The 24,523-nt window shown below is 31.6% G+C and overlaps 1 protein-coding gene across 2 annotated transcripts in view; it reads right to left on the bottom strand.

The window, feature by feature from the left end:
* Positions 1–7,051: 7,051 nt before the first annotated feature.
* Sycp2 (synaptonemal complex protein 2) overlaps positions 7,052–24,523 on the bottom strand; it is a 56,727-nt gene continuing 39,255 nt past the window's right edge. For both annotated transcript variants that reach the window (XM_010637413.1, XM_033767024.1), the window contains exons 29-43: positions 24,060–24,228; positions 21,675–21,712; positions 21,020–21,190; positions 20,066–20,258; positions 18,708–18,910; positions 13,037–13,222; positions 12,100–12,190; positions 11,691–11,840; positions 11,007–11,131; positions 9,400–9,494; positions 9,192–9,291; positions 8,745–8,803; positions 8,528–8,606; positions 8,363–8,419; positions 7,052–7,368 (exon numbers count right to left, since the gene is read on the bottom strand). In XM_010637413.1, coding sequence (XP_010635715.1) covers positions 7,294–7,368; positions 8,363–8,419; positions 8,528–8,606; positions 8,745–8,803; positions 9,192–9,291; positions 9,400–9,494; positions 11,007–11,131; positions 11,691–11,840; positions 12,100–12,190; positions 13,037–13,222; positions 18,708–18,910; positions 20,066–20,258; positions 21,020–21,190; positions 21,675–21,712; positions 24,060–24,228 — 1,791 coding nt within the window. In that variant the 3' untranslated portion in view covers positions 7,052–7,293. The remainder of the gene's footprint in view (positions 7,369–8,362; positions 8,420–8,527; positions 8,607–8,744; positions 8,804–9,191; positions 9,292–9,399; positions 9,495–11,006; positions 11,132–11,690; positions 11,841–12,099; positions 12,191–13,036; positions 13,223–18,707; positions 18,911–20,065; positions 20,259–21,019; positions 21,191–21,674; positions 21,713–24,059; positions 24,229–24,523) is intronic.

Genomic DNA, 24,523 nt, shown 5'->3' with positions numbered 1-24,523 from the left:
TTAACCCAGACTTCACATTTTCTTGGGGTTGGGATGAGTGACCTCTTAGGGATCAATTTTTAGTTACTTCTGAACCACTGGAACCTAAACACATGCACAAGAATGCCAACATTTTATAATTTTGTCAATTCATCAGTATATATGGTTTGTGCCCCAGGAAATCAAAATCTCTTTTCTAAGTTAAATTTACTTATCAGTGAAGATTGAAGACTGCATTTAATCTAGAAATAAGCGATAATGTTGAAAAATTCTACCAAAATGACAATTATGCCCTACTTGAGTATTTTTAGGTCCAAATTGGGAAACACTATTAAGAACCTGTTGTAGAAGACAAATGTTTAGATGGATGAGGGTACAAAGGTTACCCCAGCACAAAGGTGAAATTAATCTTGCCATAAAAGAGGAAACAAGCTAAACAAGCTAAATTAACAACATTCTCTGGAAATTTTTTTTTTTTTTTTGCCTATTAAGTGTCCTTAAAGAAATCAGCCTACCCTCCTCCCTCCTGATGAACTGGTGCAGCAAGAAACACTGGCTTGAGTGACTTTAGCTTATGGAACTGGTGCTGAAATCCAAGCTCTGTGCTCCTCAGCAAAATACTTATTTTCTCTATTCCATGATCATGGTCATCTCTCTCAAAGTTGCTTCTGATATCAAGTAGCTAAAGTACAGTGCCTAGCACATTCTAGGTATCCAGTATATGTTAACTACTGATATGACTGCCAGACAGCACCTGGAGCAACTGTCCTCTATAAATTTTTTAAACCACAAATGCTACCTCATTGCTTTCCACGATCTTTCCTTTCTGCTTAAGGATGCTTGTAGATGCGGTGCCACAAAAACTGTTCAACACTTGCGGCAGTAATTTGAAGAGACCTATGGTCAATCCAAGGTACTGGCAAACATCTTATTGATGTTACGATACAGAAATTCCAGTTCTGTCTCCTATGTGCTGTATAACCTTATATGAACCACGGACTTTTTTGAGCCCCAACTTCTTTGTATGTGAAATAAAATATCTAAATCTTTTCTAACTAGAAGACAGTTAATTTTATAAGCTTTCAAGATGCATATATTACATACTATTTGATTTACAAGCCACTATTTGTGGCTAGTCAACCACCAAAACACTTTTTTGTTCCTTTAAGCTACATATTACGTCCATTTTATATTGTGCTCAAGTTAAAGTATTACCTACAGCCCAAATTATATAAAACAAATTTCAATCTCCCTCACACAGAAATATCCATTGATTTACTATGAAATAAAGAGGAAAAAAAGTGCTACTGTCCTAGAAGCCACGCTAGCCTTTAAAGCATAAAGGATCAGTACTGTTTAGAAAAGAATCAGTCTATGGTTACAGATGACTTGTACGTAGGACCTATGATTAGTGTTTTGCCCAAGTCCTATATCTAATAAATAATAAAACTTAAAATTAAGGTAAACTGCAGGATAAAGAAAGGAGGGCTAGGTTGCTTCAGACTCAAAGGTTCTAAGGTATCCTGACTATTGAATATTTATATTTTAGTTAAAAGTTTTGGCCATCGTACACAAACTATTACTCTAAATCATGCATCCATATTTCAAATTCTTATCAGGTATCATAAGGGTTAAGGGATACACATGAATCAAGTATATTTACTACTAAGTATGTTTAATTGTGTACTAAGTATAGGACATCACTTCTCAAGTATATTTCATGTTGGAGGAACAAAAACAATTCATGTATCACAGGGTGATATGTGTATATAAAAATTTTCATATGTTGTATACATTCAAAGAGAAAATTATATCAAACTCAAGTTTTAGAAAAAACTACTTTTGGCTGCTGCTTCAATAACAATTTAGAAAATTATCAGAATTCTTCATTACCAATAACATTCAATAATGAGAGTTTTATGCAATGACTTTATAAATCATTTGCTCCTATTTTCACAAAATGATTGTTAAAGTAACAATATATAAAAGCAGAAAATCATTCTGCTTTTAAGAAGTCCAAAAGATTTTATAGTCTTTATAAAAAAAAGTTAAATCTCTTCTAGAAATCTCCATTAAGTTTTAAGCTATTACAATGGAGGAATGGTGTTTCATATAGCTTTTTGAAAAGTATATTTAAAAATTTTAAAGGGACTTTGAAATTTTAGCACCTGAATAGTTTTTGGGCAACTGAAATGGGAAAAAAACAAAACAAAAAATACCTAACATCAAGAGGTCCATCTTGTGGAAACATACGATAACTACAGGTCTATACTCAAATTACACATTGGTGGTAAATTGAAATTTTTAGCTATATATCTATAATTTTTCAGCAATATCAAGACCAGAAATACAAAATCCCAAATGAACTGCGTTAAACTACTATTCCAGTAAACTTCCAGTACCCATTTCTAAGTTTTTTTCAGACTTTTCAAAGTTTTTCATCTCAGAAGATATATTCACAAGCCAATGAACATAAAACAAATTGAATATATAAAAGTTTTCAAAAGGCTAATTTCTATAAATTGTACCTGATTATTTCTGTTTTGGGATATTAGGAATATATGATTAGTTAATATTCAGACAAAACATATTAATATGAACAACGGAAAAGCTACCATTTATCAGCCACACTTCTATGAAAACAGAGCAGTATTTTGAGTAATAAAAAAAAAAAATCACCTTTTTGAAGTATTTGAAACTCAATTGTAAATTGCCTTAAAGATGTAAAGAAATTCTGAAAATCACATTTTTGATAAAGCAACAGGAGATACCTCTGCATATGGTAAATATGTTAAAATTTATATTCAGAGTTGCCAATAAGCTATTATATATTAATATATGCATAACTAGTTTCTAGGTATGCAAGATTTTATTTTTTTCAAAGACACACACACTGAACACATTACTAAAACTCAGGTACATGCCCCAAAATGCTGGTCTACATCATCATTTATTGCCCTGCTTTCCATCTAGCCTACTTTCTATTATAATGGAGTTGCCTGGTGTGGAATAACAGTCTCAAAACCACCTACCATCTTGCTGTAGTTTTATATTCCACATCAGATTTGGGTTATTAATTTCTTGATAAATTATTTTGCTCTAAATTCTACTTGTTTACTCAGCGTTTTCCATGCATACTTCAACTTTTGACTAAATATATTAAACTTAGACATAAGCGTTACTCATGTACAATAACTGTTAGTAAGTGATGGTGACAGAATGGCTCAAAAACTGCCTTTAGCAAATGGAACTTCACACTAGGTACTGAGCTCAAGTTGGCAGAATTCGTCACTCAACTGCAAATTTGATATGGAATTAAAGGCTATGCTGTATGTAAATGTTACAGTTCACTATGCTTTCAAAAGATATGCTGCCCTGTAAGTTGGTGATGACCGTCTATGTCAGGATTTGGTGGCATTTAGGTCATTTATAGTAATTACTGTAGAGCTTACATTTCTACCTAGTTGTAGTAATATAAATGTTTTCCTCTCATGTCTTTTTCCATGTGTACTTCTGGAACAATTAACACTTTATAGCTCAATCTGGTTAAAAACAATGTGGTAAATCTATACCAATAAGGTGTTAAATTGCAACCCAGGTAAGATACATAGGTCATTAGCTACAATGATCATTTAATTTTGTCTGAAATAGAAAAGTCAAGAATTTTAGCTATATTGTTTAATAAATATACTCATATGCCTCTGACAATGAGAACTGATTCAATCACTATTTTTGTGAAACAGTAAAATGAACTGAGAGAAAAAAGATCAAAGAGTTCTGATTTTTAAAAATTTCCCTCTAAATTTGGGGCCTACAACCATCAATTCACAGACCAAATCTAGCCAGCCTTTTAATAAAAAAATTTTTAAGGTGGGCCAGGGATTTAGCTCAGTGGTTCCGCAGCCTGCCTTGCAAATGCAAGGACCTGAGTTCAATCCCCGGTACAAAAAAAAAAAAAAAAAAAAACAAAAGACAAAAAGGCAGACAGGCTAAGAATAGCTACATTTTAAAATGATTATATCTGAAATAATTATATAAATACCTACAAAATAACCTCAAATTTCCCATCTGCCCCACAAAGCCTAAAACATACAGTATAACTCTTTAAAACAAAGTTATATGACTCCTACTAAAAAATTGAAAACATTTTAAATACATGTATTTTAGGTATGAATTACACAGAAGAACTCAAATAGCTAAATTTTATCTCTTAACAAGTTTAAAAGTTTTTAATATCAAGTCTATTCCAAATGTCAATACTCATTACTGAGGCTGAAATTAGTTCTGACCTGTGTAAAATTCATTATCAAATTAGGCAATTAAAGCCTAACAGATATTAAAGGGAAGTGTTTCATTACTGTGACAACACACTTCTCCAAATCCCTTTTTACTTAAAATTATTGCTATTGAAACATAAGCTAAAAAAGCTTTATCTAAAGTTGCAGATAGTTCTAACATTTTTTCACTCAGCACAGTATTCCTAAAAAAAGTTGAATTATTTTCTTTCAGATCCTATCTCAAGATTATTTCCATGTTTTTTTACATGTGATTTTGAAAAACAACTACTAAAATTAATGATTACAAATACATTACCTTAGCAATGCTGTTTATGTATATTTTATTTGCCTATACAATTCTTCCAGTGGTCCAATAAAATGAAAATTCATTTGATTATGCATGACTTAAAAACATGTATCTCCTTTGCTGGTGTAGTGGTGCAAGTCTGTAATCCCAGCACTCTAGGAGACTGAGGCAAAGGGTCACAAATTTGAGCCTAGAATGGTCATCTGGGCAATTTAGTAGCAAGACCTTGCCTCAAAATACAAAGTAAAGTGCTGGGGATGTAGCTCAGTGTGAAGACCCTGACTTCAATCTCCAGAATCACACACACACAGTTACTTAAAGAAATGATGTTTGGATGTTTGAAGCACACTGAACAAGAGGGAAAGGAATAAAAACTAAAGGTGAGGGGAAAAGCACTTGTTTTGAGAATTGAGATGCTTATTAAAAGTGTCCATAATGTATTATATACAATATTCTGATGTGGAAAGTGAGGTCAGAACTTTGATACATTTGTGAATTATCAACACTAGAGATGGCTGTTATGTGGGATGGGATAAAATGACCAAAGGAGAAAGTATGAGGAAAAGCAAGCCACTAGAAATGAGGCCCACATAAAGAGAGGTAAAGAGAAGCCAGGAAAGAGTAAGAAAGAGTGACAAATGCAGGTGAGCTAAGGATTTTAAACATGAAACAGCACTGAGGCTAAGATCAGATCTGACAATATAAACAGTGGTCTTCATAAGTTATTTCAATGAAATATTGGGGGCATAACCTTGAACTGAGGGAATCTAAGGGCAAATAGGATGCGACTGAGTTGAGACAGTAACTAGTAAAAAGACTATAGAATTTCACAGGGAGGGCACAGGGGTTTCACAGGGAAAAGAATTTGATACCAAGGAACAGCTTTATTTACTTATTTAGTAAATACAGGTTATAAAAACCAGGAGAGAAAAATCAGTAATAATGGGATTCAGAGCACTAGTAGGGTGATTGTCCTGAAAGAAACAAATATGCCACTGAAACAAAAAGAGAAATCAGAAAATGTTGGTATTGATGCAGATAACATTCAATTTTAGGGTAAAGATGAGAAAATTGTGAGCTGAAACTATCAGCTGAAAGGTAAAGAATTAAGGAAAAATACACTGGAAATATAGTAAAGCCAAGTATAGAGGGCAAAGTAAGGACTGTTGAGCATGCTCAACTGTATGCCCACTAATGTAAAACTTAATTGCATAATTTTCTCCAGCGATGTTCAGCTTGTAAAATGAGAGTTGTGAATTATCAGATAAGACTGATGAGAAAAAAGGACAAGAATATTATTTTGGACATTAGGATCTAGAATGAGTATGTAAGACAAGACACTTAAGAAGGATGCCAGGTAGAGAGACGTAGTGGAGTACACATCCTAGGACTTCTCTAGGAAGTCACAAGGAGATAACAGGTTGGGTGATAAGAATGTCAGAAACTAGGAGTCCGAGGGTCTGTTGGTAATAACAGTTGTAGCAAAAAGCTGGTAAGGGCAAGAAGTATGAACCTGGGATCGATTACGCATATAATACAGTATGGGAATAAGTATGATGTAGTAATGTAAGGGTCTCGTAAGTCTGACTGAAGATGAATTAAACAGGTAATCATGAATGATGGGCTTAGTTCCAAACTCACAAGGCAACCTGGAATTGCAATTCGAGTAGTACTTAATACCACAGTAGAGCTGCAACTCTCACTTGAAATACAAACCCCACTGCCCCATCAATAAATCTAAGCTGATACCAATAATTGAATGAGATGACTGATATGAAACATGAAGTTTTTTTCCTCTTATTTTGACTAAAACTATTTTTAGTAGTTTATAGTTACCACTATATTTAAATACTTGTATTATTCAAATATTCTGCTACCATTTAGACAATGAACATTAAGGCTTGTTGGTATTACACTTCACTTGTCTGACTGGAGAAGGATATTATTTGATTTGGTGTTCATAAAATAGGAAAATTATGATATATAAAATAATCCCATAACATTTAATCAAGTGAAATAGCATTTATTTCAATTTTAATATATAAATCCTATCAAATGTGTACTTGATAGAATGACACAGAAAAATATTACAATAAAAACTAGGAGCTTAAAAAATACTTGCCAAAACAGCTTGCTTATGAGTTAAAACTTCTACAATGAGTTAAAATATTTTAGGCAATATACTAACAAATTTAGGCCATTTAGAATATGCTAATACACTGGAGCCATAACCGAATGAATATTTCCAGAAGTATGCTGAAAGTACTGATCTACCACTCAGGGGAACATTTTAAATCAACAATTTTCTCCCCTTTCTAAATGTAGCTACATTTTTATTACTTGCATATTCTGAACTATTAAGTAAATTTTAATAATTACTTTATTTCATCTAAAACTATATCAATTTTTAAATATATAATAAAATTTGTTAAAGTAGTTTTGCAATTATAGTTAATTAACTTAAGTATTACAACAAAAATAAGCCACTTCCATTTACTGGCTTCCCAAAATGTTCTTTCCATGAAAGAAAGTACAGTATTATGTAGACTAAAGTCCTTTGGGCTTGTAGTCATGTTATAATGGCTCTATCTCATCTGTAAGAAGACATGTTTGTGGATGGGAGGTCTAACAGAGGTACAATTGCCTGGATAACATGTATTTTTTCTTTGTAGGGGTACTATTTCCTTAATTATATACAAAAAAGTTAGAAAAATGAATGACAACTAGATTTCACTCATCATTTCTATCATGAGCCATGAATAATGACATCAGTCCTCTGTGTACATTAAGAAGTTCCTCTTCTTGCTATGACAAGAAAAAAAATCACACTTAGCTTTTATTATCTCTGTAAACCATCAAATAAAATAGAACAAAAATCTTCTATTAGAGATTCATTTTAAAAAACAACTCCTTTTATAAAGATCCTGTGTACCACTGCTCTTTCTATCCAACCCAATCCCCCAGCATCTATAGTATATCTAGAATTCTGTAATCATCAGTAGTATTTAAGGTGATCAACTGGGAGAAGAACTGAAATCTTTAAAATTCCCACATTCATGAAATTTAGGTTTAAATTTTACAGGGAAAGTATAAAATAAAAATAGCCTACAAGAAAATTTCAACAAAATTAACAGAGTCAATATTCTTGCTTTTCTTCAAGCTACATTAGGTGAGCCACAATTTCCTAATCCCCTACTATTTCAGCATGACATTTTATTAAAACTTTACAAGTATATTAACATATTTCATACACACACACAAACACAAAATCAGTGCTAACATATACTTTAAAACACCTTAAACCTCTGAGAAAACACAAACATGTTCACTCAAAGCAGTGCCTTTAGATCCCTGCCAGGTGTACTTTTCCTCCTGAAGCTAGGTGCTGGCCTACTAGGTCTCTACAGATTCAATTATTTTTATCCTCAAGTCTATGTAAATGAAATCTTTTTGTCCAAATGGACAATAATTCTTTAATGAACTACAGCTTTTCTGGGCAGTTTTGTGTTGCTGTGGAGCACAGTGCTTATGAATAGTGCTAAGAAGTCATTCCTCCATCTAATTTTTCAACTTGCAAATTTATATTCATTTTTCCCCTCAAGAGGTGCTCAATATTAAAATTAACCCTATTGTTTTACTCTACGTTCCCATTATTACTATTTAGTTCCCAGAACTAGTCAGAGCTAAAACTACCTTCTTTCAATCCAAAAAGAAAAAAACAAAACAAAATCCCTGTGCAATTCATTAAATGACTTTATAAAAGCATAATTGCGCCATTTGAAAAATTTAGATAACTTACCATTTCCAAAAGAAGCCTTTCTTGCAGCATTTTCAGACTTTCTTTCATCGAACCCACCTGAATATAAGTAAACATATTTCCCCCATGAAATTTATAGTTTCCACAGCAAAAAGACTAGAGTAACTCAAATCAAGAAAGATTGGGTATAAAAATATAAAGTTATACCTCTGATGTAAAAACAGTCTCTTCATAATCAGTTTTATAGAAGACATTTTTGTCCAATGAAGTTTTCAAAAATTGAAGCCTAACAAGTAAAATAATTAGTTAACTTTATATTTATCAGGAATTAAAGTTAAAATGGTATATATGTTTTTCAACTAATATAAACTTAACTTTATATGCTAATATTATAGATTCCAGTTATTAAGAAAGACATACTAACCTCTGCTCTTCACTTCTCTTATATTCTCTGAACTGCTGATTCATCTTTTCCCAAATGTCCTAAATTTTAAGAAAAATTTAGAAATACAAAAATTAATTGTACTTTAATATATATAAATTTAAAACTCACAGAATAAGTCTACTGGTAGTATTCTAAATTTAAATACATGATTTAGCTACATGCTAAGAACATTCCATATGTTATACAATGTTTCATTTTAAAAAATGAAAGTAAAATTTAAAAATTTCTCCTGCATTATCAAAGACAATAAATTAATTTGTTGGAAATTTAAATGTTTGTTTGAAGCTATTTAACTACAGTCTAAGCTAAAACTAAACTGTATTATAGAGAAAAAAGTTTAAGGTTGTTCTCTCAAAGTACAAAGTAAACACAAGTTTTTCTAACCATGGCTTTTTAAGAGTTTAAAATTATTTTAAAAACACAAACCACAAATTCCTTCTCAAAATGTTTTAAAGACTGTGAATCTTTTTCAAAATTCTCCAGCTCTTCTATGATGTTCATCTGGAATTTATCAAGTTTTTTAATCCTATTAAAAAACCAAATGAGATTACTTTTAAAAACTATGGCATCCAGAACATGTACTCATAATATGTGAATATACAATACTCAGAAATTTTCAGAAGAGATTACAGACCTATACTCCCGAATTTGATGGTTAATTGTTTTCACATGCTGCTGAACCGTTTTCCAAGACTGCTTAGTAAAGTCATCTGTCATTTTATGTCGGATCTGAAAAAAATACTCACTTTTACTTCAAATACCTTTACAAAACAACAATCTAACCAAAACTATTAATAGTAAAGCCTTTTCCATGAAAATGTGACTAAGAACTCAGAAAAGTAAAAAATTAAAATCTCTGTTACTTAAACTAAAGTTTTTATAAACCAGCTCAGTTAGAACAGTGTCTAATTATATCAGTAAGGCTTTGACTAAGGACTGATGAGTTACTGATGAGAACATCACACTCACTCTATAGTATTTACAGGAAAATACTAATGATTATAATTTTTTTCCACAGTATATCCTAAAAGTCATAATAATTATTACTGCTTTTGCCATTTTCACAACATATATTCACATCTACTCAGAGATGAATTAACAGAACACATAAATTAGGACTTCACTATTGAGATTAGGTTTCCTTATGCAAATAAGACAAAATAAATGTATAGAAATTTAAATAATTTCATATTTTACCCCTGAATAGAAGAAAAAGGCAAGAGATGGGGTTGAAGAAGGCTATAAAACATGTCTATTCCAAATATAGATAGAGGAAAGAAAGATAAGGAAGGAAAAAATTACTAATGGTTATAAACTGTTTTAGAAACTATTTTTTGCCGCAACAACTATTAATACATAAATGCAAAGATGGTAGGACAAAGTTGGTAGTATATTGTTATTATTTAGATCTAGAATGTTCCCCAAAAGACTCATGTAATTTGGGGTCAGGCTTTTGGAAGGTGATTTGATCACTACTATGCTTATAGCTGAATGTGCAGTTTTGAGGTGGGGCCTGGTAGAAAGTGTTGAGTCCCTGGAGTTGTGACCTGGAAGAGCATATCTCCTTCCCTGGCTCCTCCTTTCTCTCTCTGCTTTCTGACTGAAGTGGATGAGGTGCAATAACTACAAGTGGGCCTTTCCACCATGCAGTTTTTGCTTTGGAGCCAGGTAACCGTGAACTCAACCCGCTGAAGTTATGAGCCAAAATAAACCGCTGCTCTTTTAATTTGTAGGTGTTGGGTATTTCGTCTCAAGGAAGAAAGTGACTACGACATGTAACCGACTATTTTATACTGCCCCTCACTAATGGCCACTTCTGTAAGATAAAAAATGTCTAAGAAGACAGACATGAAAAGAAAATTGTTCAGTAATATCAAAGAAAAATCATAGCCTGAAAAGGAAAACAGGACAAAAGAAAACTAGCAGAAAAATAAAGAACATGATGCTGGACAGATTTTAGAAGTTAGAGAAACACAGCTCATGAGAGGTCCCCCACTCCCCCAGTATCAGGAATTAATCTCAGGACCTTGTGCTTGCAAGGCAGGCGCGGCACCACTGAGCTAAATCCTCAGCCCCCAAGAGAAATTTTAAAATCTGATAATTATTCCAATTTTTCACATATGCAAAAGGCTGTATTTATGAATGGGCCTTTCATTGCCCAAGGATACAACAACAATCTAATATAAAGGGTAGCACAGGATCATATTGCTGAATATAAAACATAAAGAACTATAAACTCACATGAATCTTCCTTTTAAACTGAGAATTAAGCTTCTCACAAATCATGCCTACACCTGGAAGGTTATTTTTCCAGTTCTCAGGAATAAAGCAATCATTTGTCGATAATGGAGATAAACTTGCAAACACTAAAAAATAAAAAAGAGTCAGTTAATGTTAAAATATACATTATCATAAATTTAATATTGTCATTAGACCAAGAAAAAAATCTTATTTTCATATTTTACATTTGACCTAGGGATTATAAAATCAAAAGCAGACCTATTTTTAAATTTAAAAATGAAATTATTAAAGATTTATTAAAGAAACTTCTGACAGGGCTATTAAGGCAAAAACAGCAATTTTTAAGTGGACCACTTGGTACTATTTTTTAATTGCTTTCACGTAACTTTCATATTATTATTAACACAAGCATTCAGACTCACTAATGCATAAATAATGCATAACTGTAGTAAAGCTTAAATATAGCAATAAATGATAAAATGATGAGAATCCCTGTGTATAGAAGACCATTCTTACAGTGTTATTTATACACAGTGAAATTTGTAATTGACTCATCCATTTTGAACCTATCCAAAGTTGTCTGTAGAAAGGAATCTATTTTGTGGATGAAAATGAAGTCATTTGAAATCCAAGAAGCTACCTTCCAAATAATTGCACTGTATTACAGGCTTTTGATCTGCTTACTTTTGTGGGTGTGATGATCTGTATCTTCAGTTTTACAGAGTCTTTTGGGAAGCAAGTGTATGCTCCTTACGTCTTCCATTTTCACTTCATTGGAATTACTTAGATTATCTTCTATGTACATTCGTTTGCAACTAAGATGTTGAGTGAGGCCTTGGAAACAGTAAGAAATAAGAGTATTTTAAAAGTAATTTTGATTAAAAATACCTAATATTTGCTTGCTTTTTAAAAAAAGTCTTTCAATTAATCATCTGTATTGTTTTAAACAACTGTGCATTAAATTCTACCTCCTTTATATTTTGACATTAAATTGAATAATGGATCAACTTAAAACAATCCTTTTGGGTGAAATTTCAGAGGGTATTTTAATAATTACTAATATTTTTTAAAAAACAAGACTGTGACTACAAACCTGATATCTGAGTAGTGTCACGAGTCAGGTCAAAGTGTATTCTCTCTCTTGAGTCACTGGACATGGATAATGGAGATGCTAAATGGCTTTCCTAAAATATGTATTAGAAATTAGAAAAAATTAGTATAAGTACTCTCAGATTAACCTTTGATCATCCATGCCTTAAGACAGTAAATCTGAAATGCTGTCAATTCTTTTTCAGATTATTTTGTTTCTTCCCTTCTTTTTCATCTTAACACTACCATGAAAGCACTTAGATTCTAGGTTAATATCAATAATATAGTAATAGTTTTGATCTGTCTTTTCTGACTATTTTTGCTGTTCAGTTTTTTTTCCTTGTTGGCTTTTTTTCCTTCTGTGAGTTAAGGAAGAGAGTTACAGAAAAAATTTAAACTCTTTGTTTCAAAACACATTTTTCACATCTAACCTTATGTTGTACTGTTTGAAATATACAGGTTTATTATTTCCCTGTAGAAATCTTTATATAGGGTACTGTTATTTCTCTACTTACTCTGTATATACCCTCCCATCCACTTAGGTCTAGCTCAAATCCCAGTCCTCTCCCAGGTATAAAATTGTAAAGTACACAGGTTATTAAAATTTTCTTATTGATGGGCCAATGCACTTTTATGGTTACAAGAAGCTCAACTAACCAAACTGCAATATAATGAAAGCAGAAAAGTTCTAACTATAAATATATAAGTGAGGGGTTCAGTAGCTGTATCTAAAGTATTTAAGATATTATTATTCTCATTTTAGAAGTTTCAACTTTTTCTGTCAAAGTAATCAAGCTATTCTATATTTTAAACATCATTTTCAGGTGACAACTGAAAAGTAAGTACTATGATAGTGTAACTATAATCACAGGCTAATAATGGAATTCTTAAAAGAATAATCCTAATTTAAGGAAAATTTGAAAAATATAGTATCAAATTACCTCTCTTTTGCTTTGCATATTATTCTCATTGATACATGGAGATTCAATTTCCATAAACTCTTTTTCTGAAGGAAAACTGCTTATATCTGAATAGCTGTTACAATTTTGCATTTCTTGTGTAAGTACCACAGAATTTATATTTGGTCTATTCACAGCAGAATTATTTTTTCTTGCAGAATGACTGGGCTATGAATGAATAAGACATGTAGAAAACCAAAGGAAGTTAAGACAACATTTTAAAGTGATGGAAAAATATTTTAACATAACAATAGGAAACATTAAACCAAATTACTTAAATTTGGGGGGAATTAATTCATTGCTAAAATTAACCCCTAATTATGATTTGTTAAAAAGCCTTTAGACCAAAACAGTAACTTGAAGACAATTATCTACCAAAAACTGCAGATTAAAGAATAAAGATGCCTGCTATTATAGCTTTTATATCCCAGAGGTCAAATATAGGCAGTAATAGAAAATATAAAAATTATCATGAGTAACTGCTTAACTTTTTATAGAGAAAATCTAAGAGAATCTGGGGAGACAATTATGATAGAACTCAGCAAAGCTGTTGGATGAAAATTAGTAATTTCTTTATATAACTAAAAGCAAAAAAAACAAACTACTCCTCTGAAAACATATATATATATTTTTAAAAAGTTCTTTGACAAAGAAGGACATTATATACTGGTTAACAGAACAACTCAACAGGAAGATGTAGAGTTATAAACATATAGGCACCAAACCACAGTGCACTCAACTTCCTAAAACTCAAATAGACATAAAATGGACATAAAACTCAAGTGGACAGATAAATATCAACACAATTACTATATAATGGGGGACCTCAACATCCCACTATAAAAGATCAACTAAACAAAAAATAAGTGAAGAAATATGAGAGTTCAACCAAATCTTGAAAAATACAGATTTAATAGATACATACAGAATGTTCCACCCAACAATAATAGAATACATATTCTTTTTGGCTACACAGGGTACTTTCTCCAAAATATACCATATACTAGTTAATAAAACATGCCTAAATTCAAAAGAACCAAAATTTGACTATGCATATTATGAGATCATAGCGCAATGAAACTAGAAATCAACAGCTAAAGAAACCACGGAAACTATGCAAACATACAGAATTAAACAATGTACTCTTGAATAATCAATGTACTCCTGAATAACCACAGGAAATTAAGGAAGAAATAAGTGAGTTTCTCAAACTAAATGATAATAGGACAACATACCAGATACAATAAAAGCAGTCCTACAAGAAAGTGTACGTCAATGCCCAGATCAGAAAAACAGAACAAGTCCAAATAACTAACGATGTATCTCAAGGTCTTAGAAAAAAAAGAATAAAAATCACACCCAGAGTTTGTACAAGGAAAGAAATAAAAAAGATTAGAGCAGAAATAAATGAAATGGAGACTAGAAAAACAACAAAGAATCAATGAATTGAAGAGCTTGTTCTATGAAAGAATACACTTGATCTTAGCCAAAAGGCCGAGAAGCAATTTTCTTTGAAAGAATAAATAGACAAATTCTTAGCCAATCTTACCTAAAAAAAAGAAAAGAAAAAAGACACAAATGAATACAATTAGAAATAAGAAAGGTGAAATCACAATGGACACTGTTGAGATTCAGAAAATTATTAGCAACTACTTCATAAACACATGCCAAACAACTGGAGAACTCAGAAGAAATGGAGTAATTCCTAGATTCATATGAACTACCAAAACTGAACCAAGAAAACTTAAAAATCTTGAACAATCCAGTAACAGGTGATAAAACTGAAGCAGTAATAATAATTAAAAGAAAACCTACCAACTAATAGAAGTCCAGGACCTGAGGAATTCACAAACAAATCCCACAAGAACTTCAGGGAAGATCTAACACCAATACATCTCAAAACTTTTAACAAAATTGAGAGGAAAGAAGTACTTCCAAAATCATTCTCAGAAGCCAATATTATCCTGATCTCCAAACCAGACAAGGATCCAACCAAAAAAAAAAGAACTATATAAGTCAACATCTCTAATGCACAGATTCAAAAACCCTTAGCAAGATACTGGCAAAGAATGCAATAAATCATAAAAAAGATCATACATCATGATCAAATAGGCTTCAACTGAGAGATGGAAGGATGGTTTAACACATGTAAATAAATGATCATATAATGAGAAGGGTAAAAATCACATGATCATTTCAACAGATGCAAAAAAAGCCTTTGACAAAATCCAACATTCATCATGATTAAAGCCTTGACGTAAATAGGTATACAAAATCCTTATCTCAACATGATCAAAACCACTTGTGACCAACCTATTGCAAATATTATATTAAATGGGGCAAACTGAAAACCTTCCCTATAAAATCAGGAACAAGACAAGCATGCCCCTTATCAGAAATGCTATTCAACAGAACACTTGAAACTTTAGCCAGAGAAAGAAATACACATAGGAAAAGACAAAGTCAAAATATCATTATTTATAGATGACATGATCCTTTACTTACAAGACTCAAAAACTTCCATCAAAAGAATGGATAACCAAATTCAGTAGTGTAACAGGATACAAAATAAATGCACAAAAATCAATAGCATTCCTATACACTAATAACTCACCAAAAAAAGAAATCAGAAAAATACCATTCACAATACCAGAGAAAATACTCAGGTATTTGTTTGTTTGGTTAGTTTTTTTGAGACAGGGTCTCACCATGTAGTCCAGTCACAGTAATCCTCCTGCCTCAGCCTCCTGAGTGCTAGGATTACAGGCATATGCCACCACACCCAGCTAAAAATACTTAGGTAATAACCAAAGTGAAAGGCCTCTACAATTAAAATCACATCAGACTGAAAAAAGAAAATTGAAGACATGAAAAAATAGGAAATTATCATCTGTTTCTCATTAAATCAAAATAGATTTCAAAACTGGTATACAGATTTAATGCAATCCTAATAAAAATAACAGCATCATTTCTCACAGAGCTAGAGAAAACATTTCTAAAATTTATATGGAATCAAGAGAGACCCAGAAAAGCAAAAAAATTCTGGGTAACAAAAGCAATGCAGGTGGCATCATAATCCCAGACCTGAAGTTATATTATAAAGCTACAGTGATTTAAACAGCATGGCACAAAAACAGAAACATGGAACTGTGGAGCAGAAATGTTGATCAATGGAGCAGCTATTTGATCTTTGACAAAGGAGCCCAAACCTACACTGGAGTGAAGATATTCTCTTTAATAAATAATGCTGGGAAATTGGATATCTACATGCAGAAGATTCAGTTTAGACCCATATATCTCACCATGTACTACACTAAAATAAAAATGAATCAAAGATCTAAATGTTAAAACAGAAACAATCTACTGAAGATAAAATCAACGCAACTCTTGAAGACATAGAAAGCAAAGACTTTTTTAATAGAACCCCAGTGGCACAAGAAATAATACCATGATCCCATTTGTACCAGGGATTGAACTCAGGTCCTTGTCTTGCAAGGCAGGCCATGGAACCACTGAGCTAAATCCCCGGCCTGGAAATTATTTTTTTAATGATCCAAGGGTGGTAATTTTTATTATATCATGTCATTTTAATATGGAAATTTTGGTTTTAAATACATGAAAAGCCAGATATTAGAGAATGTCTGTACTATAAGTAACCAATATAGAGTTAATATCCAACATAGATTAAGTACTCCTGTAAGGTTATAAGAAAATACAAAAATGAAATTACAAAATTAGAAAACAAATAGGAAATTCATAAAATGGCTAAACTACATATGGAAGTACTCACTGGTACAGTTAATCAGGAAAACCCAAATTAAGAGACAACTTCATACTTAATAAGATTGGCAAAAACAGAAATATCTGGTAACATCCAGTTAAAACTGTGGAGAAGGGGCACTATCACACACCGTTGTTGAGAGTATACAGTGGTACACCAAGTTAACAAAGAAAATGTCCAAAATCTTATTAAGAGTCAACAGTAAATGGAGGGGAAAAGTCTCATGTGTTTGTCTAGCAGAAGAACATCTGACAATTAAAATTTCACCTGACACAGAGGGACATCAAATAAAATGAGTGGGAACTACATAAGCATAGACATTTATAAGATGGGATATTGAAGGAATTAAAGGATTCAAAGAAGCTGAAGATGATACAGTAATACTTATAAAGGACCACAAGATGACTAATAGCAAAATAGTTTTCAAATGTGGTCTGTAGAAACAGAATCCTGCAAAGGGGATTATATGGGAAGAGAGGCTAAGAAAGCTAGGGTTTAAATCTGCCTCTGCTTTTAAGGCTGAACTCCACTCTGATTTGTCTGGCACAGTGGGAGTTTCATACAAGATTTTTTTTTTTTTGAAAAATATTCTCTCTGAAGGCAACTTGTTTAAAATAATAAAAAGCACATTCAGTTCAAAGTGGTAGGTATCAGTTTTAGGTCACCACTATGGGTGCACAGAACAGTCATTTACATTTTTTTTATTTTTTCCTTATCATTTTTGTGGTACTGGGGAGTGAACCCAAAGCCTCATGCAAGTTAGGCAAGTGCTTTATCCTTAAGCTACACTCCAGGCCCTTGAATCACTAATTCCTCTGTGTATATAAAGGTTAGCATATATCAAGAGAAGAAAATATTTGAGTATTTACAAGGTATTGGGTGCCATGTTAGCATCATTCATTGCCCCATTTTAAAGACAATCAAAACTGAAATGCAAAGAGATTCATTAACTTGTAAGATGGTACGCAGCTAGCAAATAAGGGAACAAGGATTTAAATCCAAGTCTGTCTGACTTAAAACTCTTTCAGTTATAACCAGTTACAGTGAACTACATAAGTATGCAATCAGTTCTGTAACTCTGTCACCACTTCAAAATTATCCAAATTAAGCCATTTATAAAACACAAGCAAGAAAAGGAGCGTGATGGGATGGTTTATAAAATGCTATCAAAGTATCCACAACTTTTTAAAAATAGCAGACTCAAAATACAAAAATCACTCTTCAAAAGCACTGAATAATTAACTATTACATCACCTTGAGCCCTATGTTTAACATAATTTAAAAAATACTTTTAAGCATATCATTTGTAAAAGAAATGCTATAATCCATATTCACTAGAGAATCTTTTCAATATCATATTTAATTTTTAGTCAGACTATTTACCTATTAGCTTTAAACTTCCTTAAAAATTTAAAGCACACACTTTAATTCTACTATTTTCAAGTACATTCTTGTAATTTTACTTTGTCAGTTTGTGATTTTAGTATCTAAAAGGTTTGACTTTGAATTACAGTGAAATCTGAAGTGCCTGGGTTGCTAAAATAAGCCCATCCACATCTCTAAAATGTATGTCATTTTTACACATAGATGAAAAGAAACTCTTGGAAGTGATCATTACTATCACACAATATTTATTTGTATGCTGTACTGGCATGCCACTACATTCTTTTGCCTGTATAGCTACAATAACATTGTTAGGTTCCTTGAAGATGGGTACTGGATCTTGTCAGTATATCCATCTTCTTCCAGGCCCCATACCAAATTCAAAACTTTACGAACACAATCAATGCATATTTGATTAAGATTACAGGAAAATGATTTACCACTTTCAGATATATCTAATGAGAAAAAAAAACTAATACACTTTCTTACCAAAAGCAGAGGTGGTGGAATTGGTGAGCAACTTACACTTGCACATAATAAGCTTGTCCCATTGTTTTGGGGTGAATTTAATGGACTTCCAACTTTATTGTCACTGTTCAAAGATCCAGGTGATGAAGTTTTTGGATACGGTGATAGAGATTTTGTTATACAGTCATAATCCTGAGAATCATTTTCTGCTATTTTGTCCATACCTACATTGCCCCACAAAACAGAAAGAAAATATGTAGATGTTACTGATGATGTATATTTTAAAATATTGCACGAGTAAATTCTAAAAATAATGACCATTTATCAAATTCTCAAATTTAGCTTTAAGCAGATAAATTTTCAATAAATTTAGATATTTTGTTAGAAATATAAGACTGAAAAATAATGGTTCGATGTAAAATTTCTAAACTTTCAAAACATTTTCAAACAAAAATATCTATACTATAGATATTATAATTAACTTGACTATTTTGATAAGGTAGTAAACAATATTATATATTAAAGTCACATAATTTTATAATCTAGGTCCTTTGTATAAAAAGGAGGAAATTCACTGCTGAAGTAAGTCCTGGTATAAATGCATTCTTAAAACAGCGGTCAGACCAAATGAAGGAATGTGCTCATCTGAAGTGACAATGTTTCTAAGCATTATGAAAATAAAAGAACAGTCTACGGCCATACCACCCTGAATGCACATGATCTCATCTGAAAATAAAAGAACACTACAGCTACTTTAGGAGCACAATCACATTAACTGATTTAAGTTTTGAATTTTAACTGAAATTATTTAACATTTAGAAATGTTTTAAAATACCTTTACACAGAACTTAGTTATATAAAAGTACAAACTTATAGTGTATACAATAGAAAGATATACATATGCCTAAGCTCCACTTATTTTCTGTACCATTTATTTTTAAGTAAATGCAAACCTTTAATTATTTAGGTAGATAATTCACTGAGTCTTCAGAATGATATCTCTTGGATTCCTGTTAATGAGTTATAAAAAGAAAAAAAACCAGAAATTCCTGCTTTTCTAAATATATTTTTACCTAGAAGTACAAAATTTAGCTCTTACTGAAGCTTATAACTTGGAAATATGTAGTAAGTATCTTCCATATTGAGGTATTTGATCCTCAACATATTAATGCAAAAAATTCAATATTATAGTAACACTGTCTCCAAATTAGCAATAACCAAATTATTAACATTAGTTCAAAAATGAAGTTTTAATCTATAATCTTAAATACATTCTTCCAAATTAGTCTTCAAATTTCATTTTCACATTTTTAGAAATAAAGTAGAAAAAAATTGTTGAATATTCAAGTAATATATAAGAAAAATGAAGTGTTACTGACATCTCATTACTTCTATAGATGATGGACTCCCAGCTAAAGACATAGCAGATAAGTCAAGGTTGTTATCACTTATAGTATCTTTTAATAGCGATGTATTTTTCTGATTTTTTGGTAGTTCGTTTTGTGTTTCAGCCAAGATAACTTTCTGTTGTTTCTTTGGTAGTTTCATGTTTTTGGTTCTGGAGTGGTTCTCCTAAACATATTAATAAATTATAGTTGAATACAAATACACTGAGGTACACAAATTATACTGAAATATTTACTAAATATCTTATATTACGACAGTGAGTGCAGGCATAACAAGGACCTAGACACTAGAAAGATAATTTCTGTTACACTAAATGGCACAAGTCAAATTCACAGGAAAACATAAGACATAGGTATAATAAAAATCCTAACAGATACAAATAAAATGCTATGAGAGTTCAAAGAAGATCATATCCAGTTTAGGAAAACCAAAAAGAGTTTTTAGATTTAATGATACTTGAAATACTGAAAAGTTTGTGAAGGAAGATGGTAAGAGTAAGGCATAATCGGACTAGGGAAGACTGCTGATCCAGAGCTTTTAAAAAGCTTGAACTTCACTGAAGCATAATTTTAGAAAGGTGAAGTACTTCTCCAATTCAAAGATATTAAAGTTACAGTTTTACTGGAGTTAGAAACCCATTTTGTAACACTACCAACTTATAAAATCTAACATTGTATTACCTTGGGATCAATTTTTAAAATGAATATTAAAAAGTTTTCACATGGCCAGGGATTTAGGTTAGTGGTGCCACTGCCTTCCTTGCAAATGGAAGGTCCTGAGTTAAATCCCGGGTACCAAAAAAAAAAAAAGTTTTCTCATACAGATTAACTAAAAAATAACAAGATAAACTTAATATTTTAACAAAATATATATTTTGTAATTTAAGAGGCTTTTAGAATTATGGATCTCAAATGGATCCATTTTACCTTTACTGGCAATTTCTCTTTAAATGAATGTGCAGATTCTTGCTCACTCTCAGATTCTGAATTTGAGAGATCTTTATAATTTTTTTTGGTTCTTGTTGCTCTTCGTGGGAGTCTGGATCTCCCATCTGGAATAGTCTCATCTACATTTTTGATGATGCTTTTATTGGGTGCCTTTAGGATAAAAATTTCCTAATATTATTAGATCAGTATTTGAGATACAAGAAATGCAACTTACTTGCTCTAAGATTGGCAGTGAAAATTCATACATAAAGTATTTGATAGAAATAGTAACTGGTCAGTATTTATAAATGATTTACCTTTCTATTCTAATTCTCTTCTTTCTTTATCACCTTTTATTCCCTACTACTGAATCTCTAAGAGGCCTGATACGTACTATCCAACTTAAGTAAAACACACAAAAAATTTTGAAATACACACATAAAAGTACCAATAACCATAAAATAAGACTCCAAGGAAAAAATGACTAAAAAAAAAAAAAAAAGCTGGAAAGCAAGAGAAAAATTACAATTACAGAAAATTATAAGAACTACTAGAGAAAATTAGCAACTGATAACACAATTCTGAGATAAACTATTTTATAAGAGAAGGAGAAATAACTTTAAAGGTATGTTTGAACACAAAATTCTTGGTTTACCATTTTAGATTTTGGTTGTCCCTTATCCAAAGATGGTCCTGCAATTCAGAAAAGGTTAAAATTTTCAAATAATAATGGGTAGTACATTTCTTAGAACGTTTTTGCACATATAAACATAATATAAACAAGAATAATATATATTTGTTTGTTTAAAGGCATTTGTGAGCATTCAATGACCCTCCCTCCATGTGGCTTCAGGCTGCCAGGACAAAGGTCAATGTCAAACTATTAACTTCTCAGCTCTTCCTCTGAAGAACCTGGCCTTCAGGATGACAGACTGCTTTGGGTTTTCCCTTTCCCCTGAACCTTTTATTTAGGAGTCTGATGGCACCATACTGCTGATGAGAAAGAATATACCTTTAAATTAATCTAAAAATGTAAATTTCAAGGATAACTTTTACTATACAGTATTCAGTATGATATGTATTGTCAATTTCCCTTCCTCTCCTTAATTTTATATTGTGAAATACTTTTTAAACATATAAAAGCATATGTAACACAAGTTATAAAGTTAACATCTAGAAGCTACCACTCAATTTAAGAACCAGATTCTGAATAATACTGAGTCCTACTTAGGGATGTTCTCCTATACTTTCTGTCTTTGATAAAAAGGTAGTAACTATTCTGAAATTTGTTTCTCATGCACTTGTTCTGAATAAAGGGTTTTACTTCACAGATATATATATCCCTAAATAATTTAATGAGCTTTATAAAATAATATCATGTTCTGTGTAGCAGTCTATGATTTGCTTCATTTTTAAAATCATGTTTCTAAGATTTACCTATTATTGACAGTAGCTTTAGTTCTCTCTCTTTTTTTGGACAGGGTCTGCATCAAACTCACTATTTATCCCAGACTGGCCTCAAACTCAAACTTCTGGAGTTGATCTTCCTGCCTCAACCTCCCAAGTGCTGAGATTATAGGCATGTGTCACCACACCTCGTTTTCAAGCATATTGTCATCTTTATAAATATTCTCTGAAGGCTAAGAAAGTAGATTATTCAAGCTAAGGAAGCAAAGCTTATTTGGAAGGAAGGTCATCTAATTCCACTTATAAACCAGCTCATACACATTAACTTGTTATTCAACCATCTAAAATATTTAAAATAATTCACATACAAGTTCATTTTAAAACACTTACTGAATACTTTAACTTCTAATATCTCCTTGAAATTTCTAATCTACTTTCTGTTTTAAATGTCTTATTTTACATCATCCCACTGAACTGTAAGGTACCTGAAGACACACAAATCCTATCCCACTTCTCAATGGCTTGTAACACACTGCTTCAGAGTTCAAGCTCTATAACCAGATTCAGACTCAATTTGCACTATTTACCCATAAATAAAATCTAAATTCCAACTAACCCAATTTTCCATTACCTGAATATACTATGCAATGTCATAATCTGTCTCTTTTATAGATGATAATCCTGCTCCATTTTTCCCTATACATCTAGCTGGATTCTCACCTGTTTTCAAGAAGTGGTCTCATGTATAAACACAGGTCAATATTCATTTCTATTTTACTTATAGGCCATACCACCTCTACCCTCAACCTATATACACAGAAAATACTAAAGTAAAACTGGACTCTCTTAAATATAAACTTAATTGAAAAGAACAGAGTTACTTTGTATTGTTTTAAAAATGGAAGTCTTCTTAGCAAACACTGGCACTGATACTGTTATACAAATGGTAATTATCTTTAGCCAAATTCTATACTTCAAACTCTTAGCCAACTGCTTCAAAAGATTAACTACCACAAAGAGCAGGCAGAAGGCACATTGTAAGAAAATCCTTTGTCAAAGATTTAATCAAAAATTTTTTCTGAAAATAATTGTTTTCCTTTCAATATATGTTTATTGCATCTAAACTAATTCCTAAAAAAGTGTAGGTAGTGGGTGCAGCAAGGTGATGGAACACTGAAGAGGTACATATAACCTATAAAGTATATATGTATGTATATAAATACATATGTCTGTGTGCATGATTATACAAATGTAATTAACAGTAAATAGATGAAGGTCAGTGTTAGGGACCAAGCTTTGGTTTGGTTTAAGAAAGTTGAGTTTGTGTACACTCCGTGTACTATTTAAAATAACAGATCAGCTAAATAACTGAATAATAGCCATCAACAGACAAGTGAAGATAGCTATGCTTCGAGGACTATAATAAATCATATTTGTGTCTAGAAAGAGAAAAATATTTCCATACTACCAAAACACAATAACAAAAACATAACCACTATACTGTTTTGTCCTATTCATAAGTAAATGTTATAAACAGTCTACTTACAAAAATGTACTTCTCAACCAATAAAGCATTTTATATAACTGAATGGTGAAATTATTTGCAACATTGCTCTTAAAAGTATTTTCTTACTTGATCTCCCACTTTTGTATTTCTTCACATTTTTATTTCTACTATAGTCACTTAGCTGTGGTTTTGATTTTGGTTCTTTTAGCCAGCTAATATCAGTCTTGCTGTCATCACATTTATATTCTGTTTCAGTGTCACTAAAGATCTTTTTCTTTTTCTGATTTGCTATAATCTATAAAGGAAAAAAAAAGCCTTGAAGTAGAGGAAGAAATGTGTCTTCTTATATATCATGAAAGGTTAAGTCACCAACAACGATGACAAACAATCATCCCAAATAGAAAAACTAACTTCTCATCTTTTAACATACTAATCTATAAGGAATTAAGGACTTATCCTAGAAAGTCACTCAGAAATACATATCAGGACGCTGCCTGCCTCGCAAACACAAGGACTTGAGTTCAATCCTTGGTACCGAAATAAAAAAAAAAAAAAAGAACAGATTAGGGAAACAATTTTTTTTTTTTTGT

Source organism: Fukomys damarensis, unplaced genomic scaffold (genome assembly GCF_012274545.1).
Source record: "Fukomys damarensis isolate Sample0158 unplaced genomic scaffold, DMR_v1.0_HiC HiC_scaffold_22, whole genome shotgun sequence".
Taxonomy (NCBI): Eukaryota; Metazoa; Chordata; class Mammalia; order Rodentia; family Bathyergidae; genus Fukomys; species Fukomys damarensis.
This window is presented reverse-complemented; position numbering and strand designations above follow the sequence as displayed.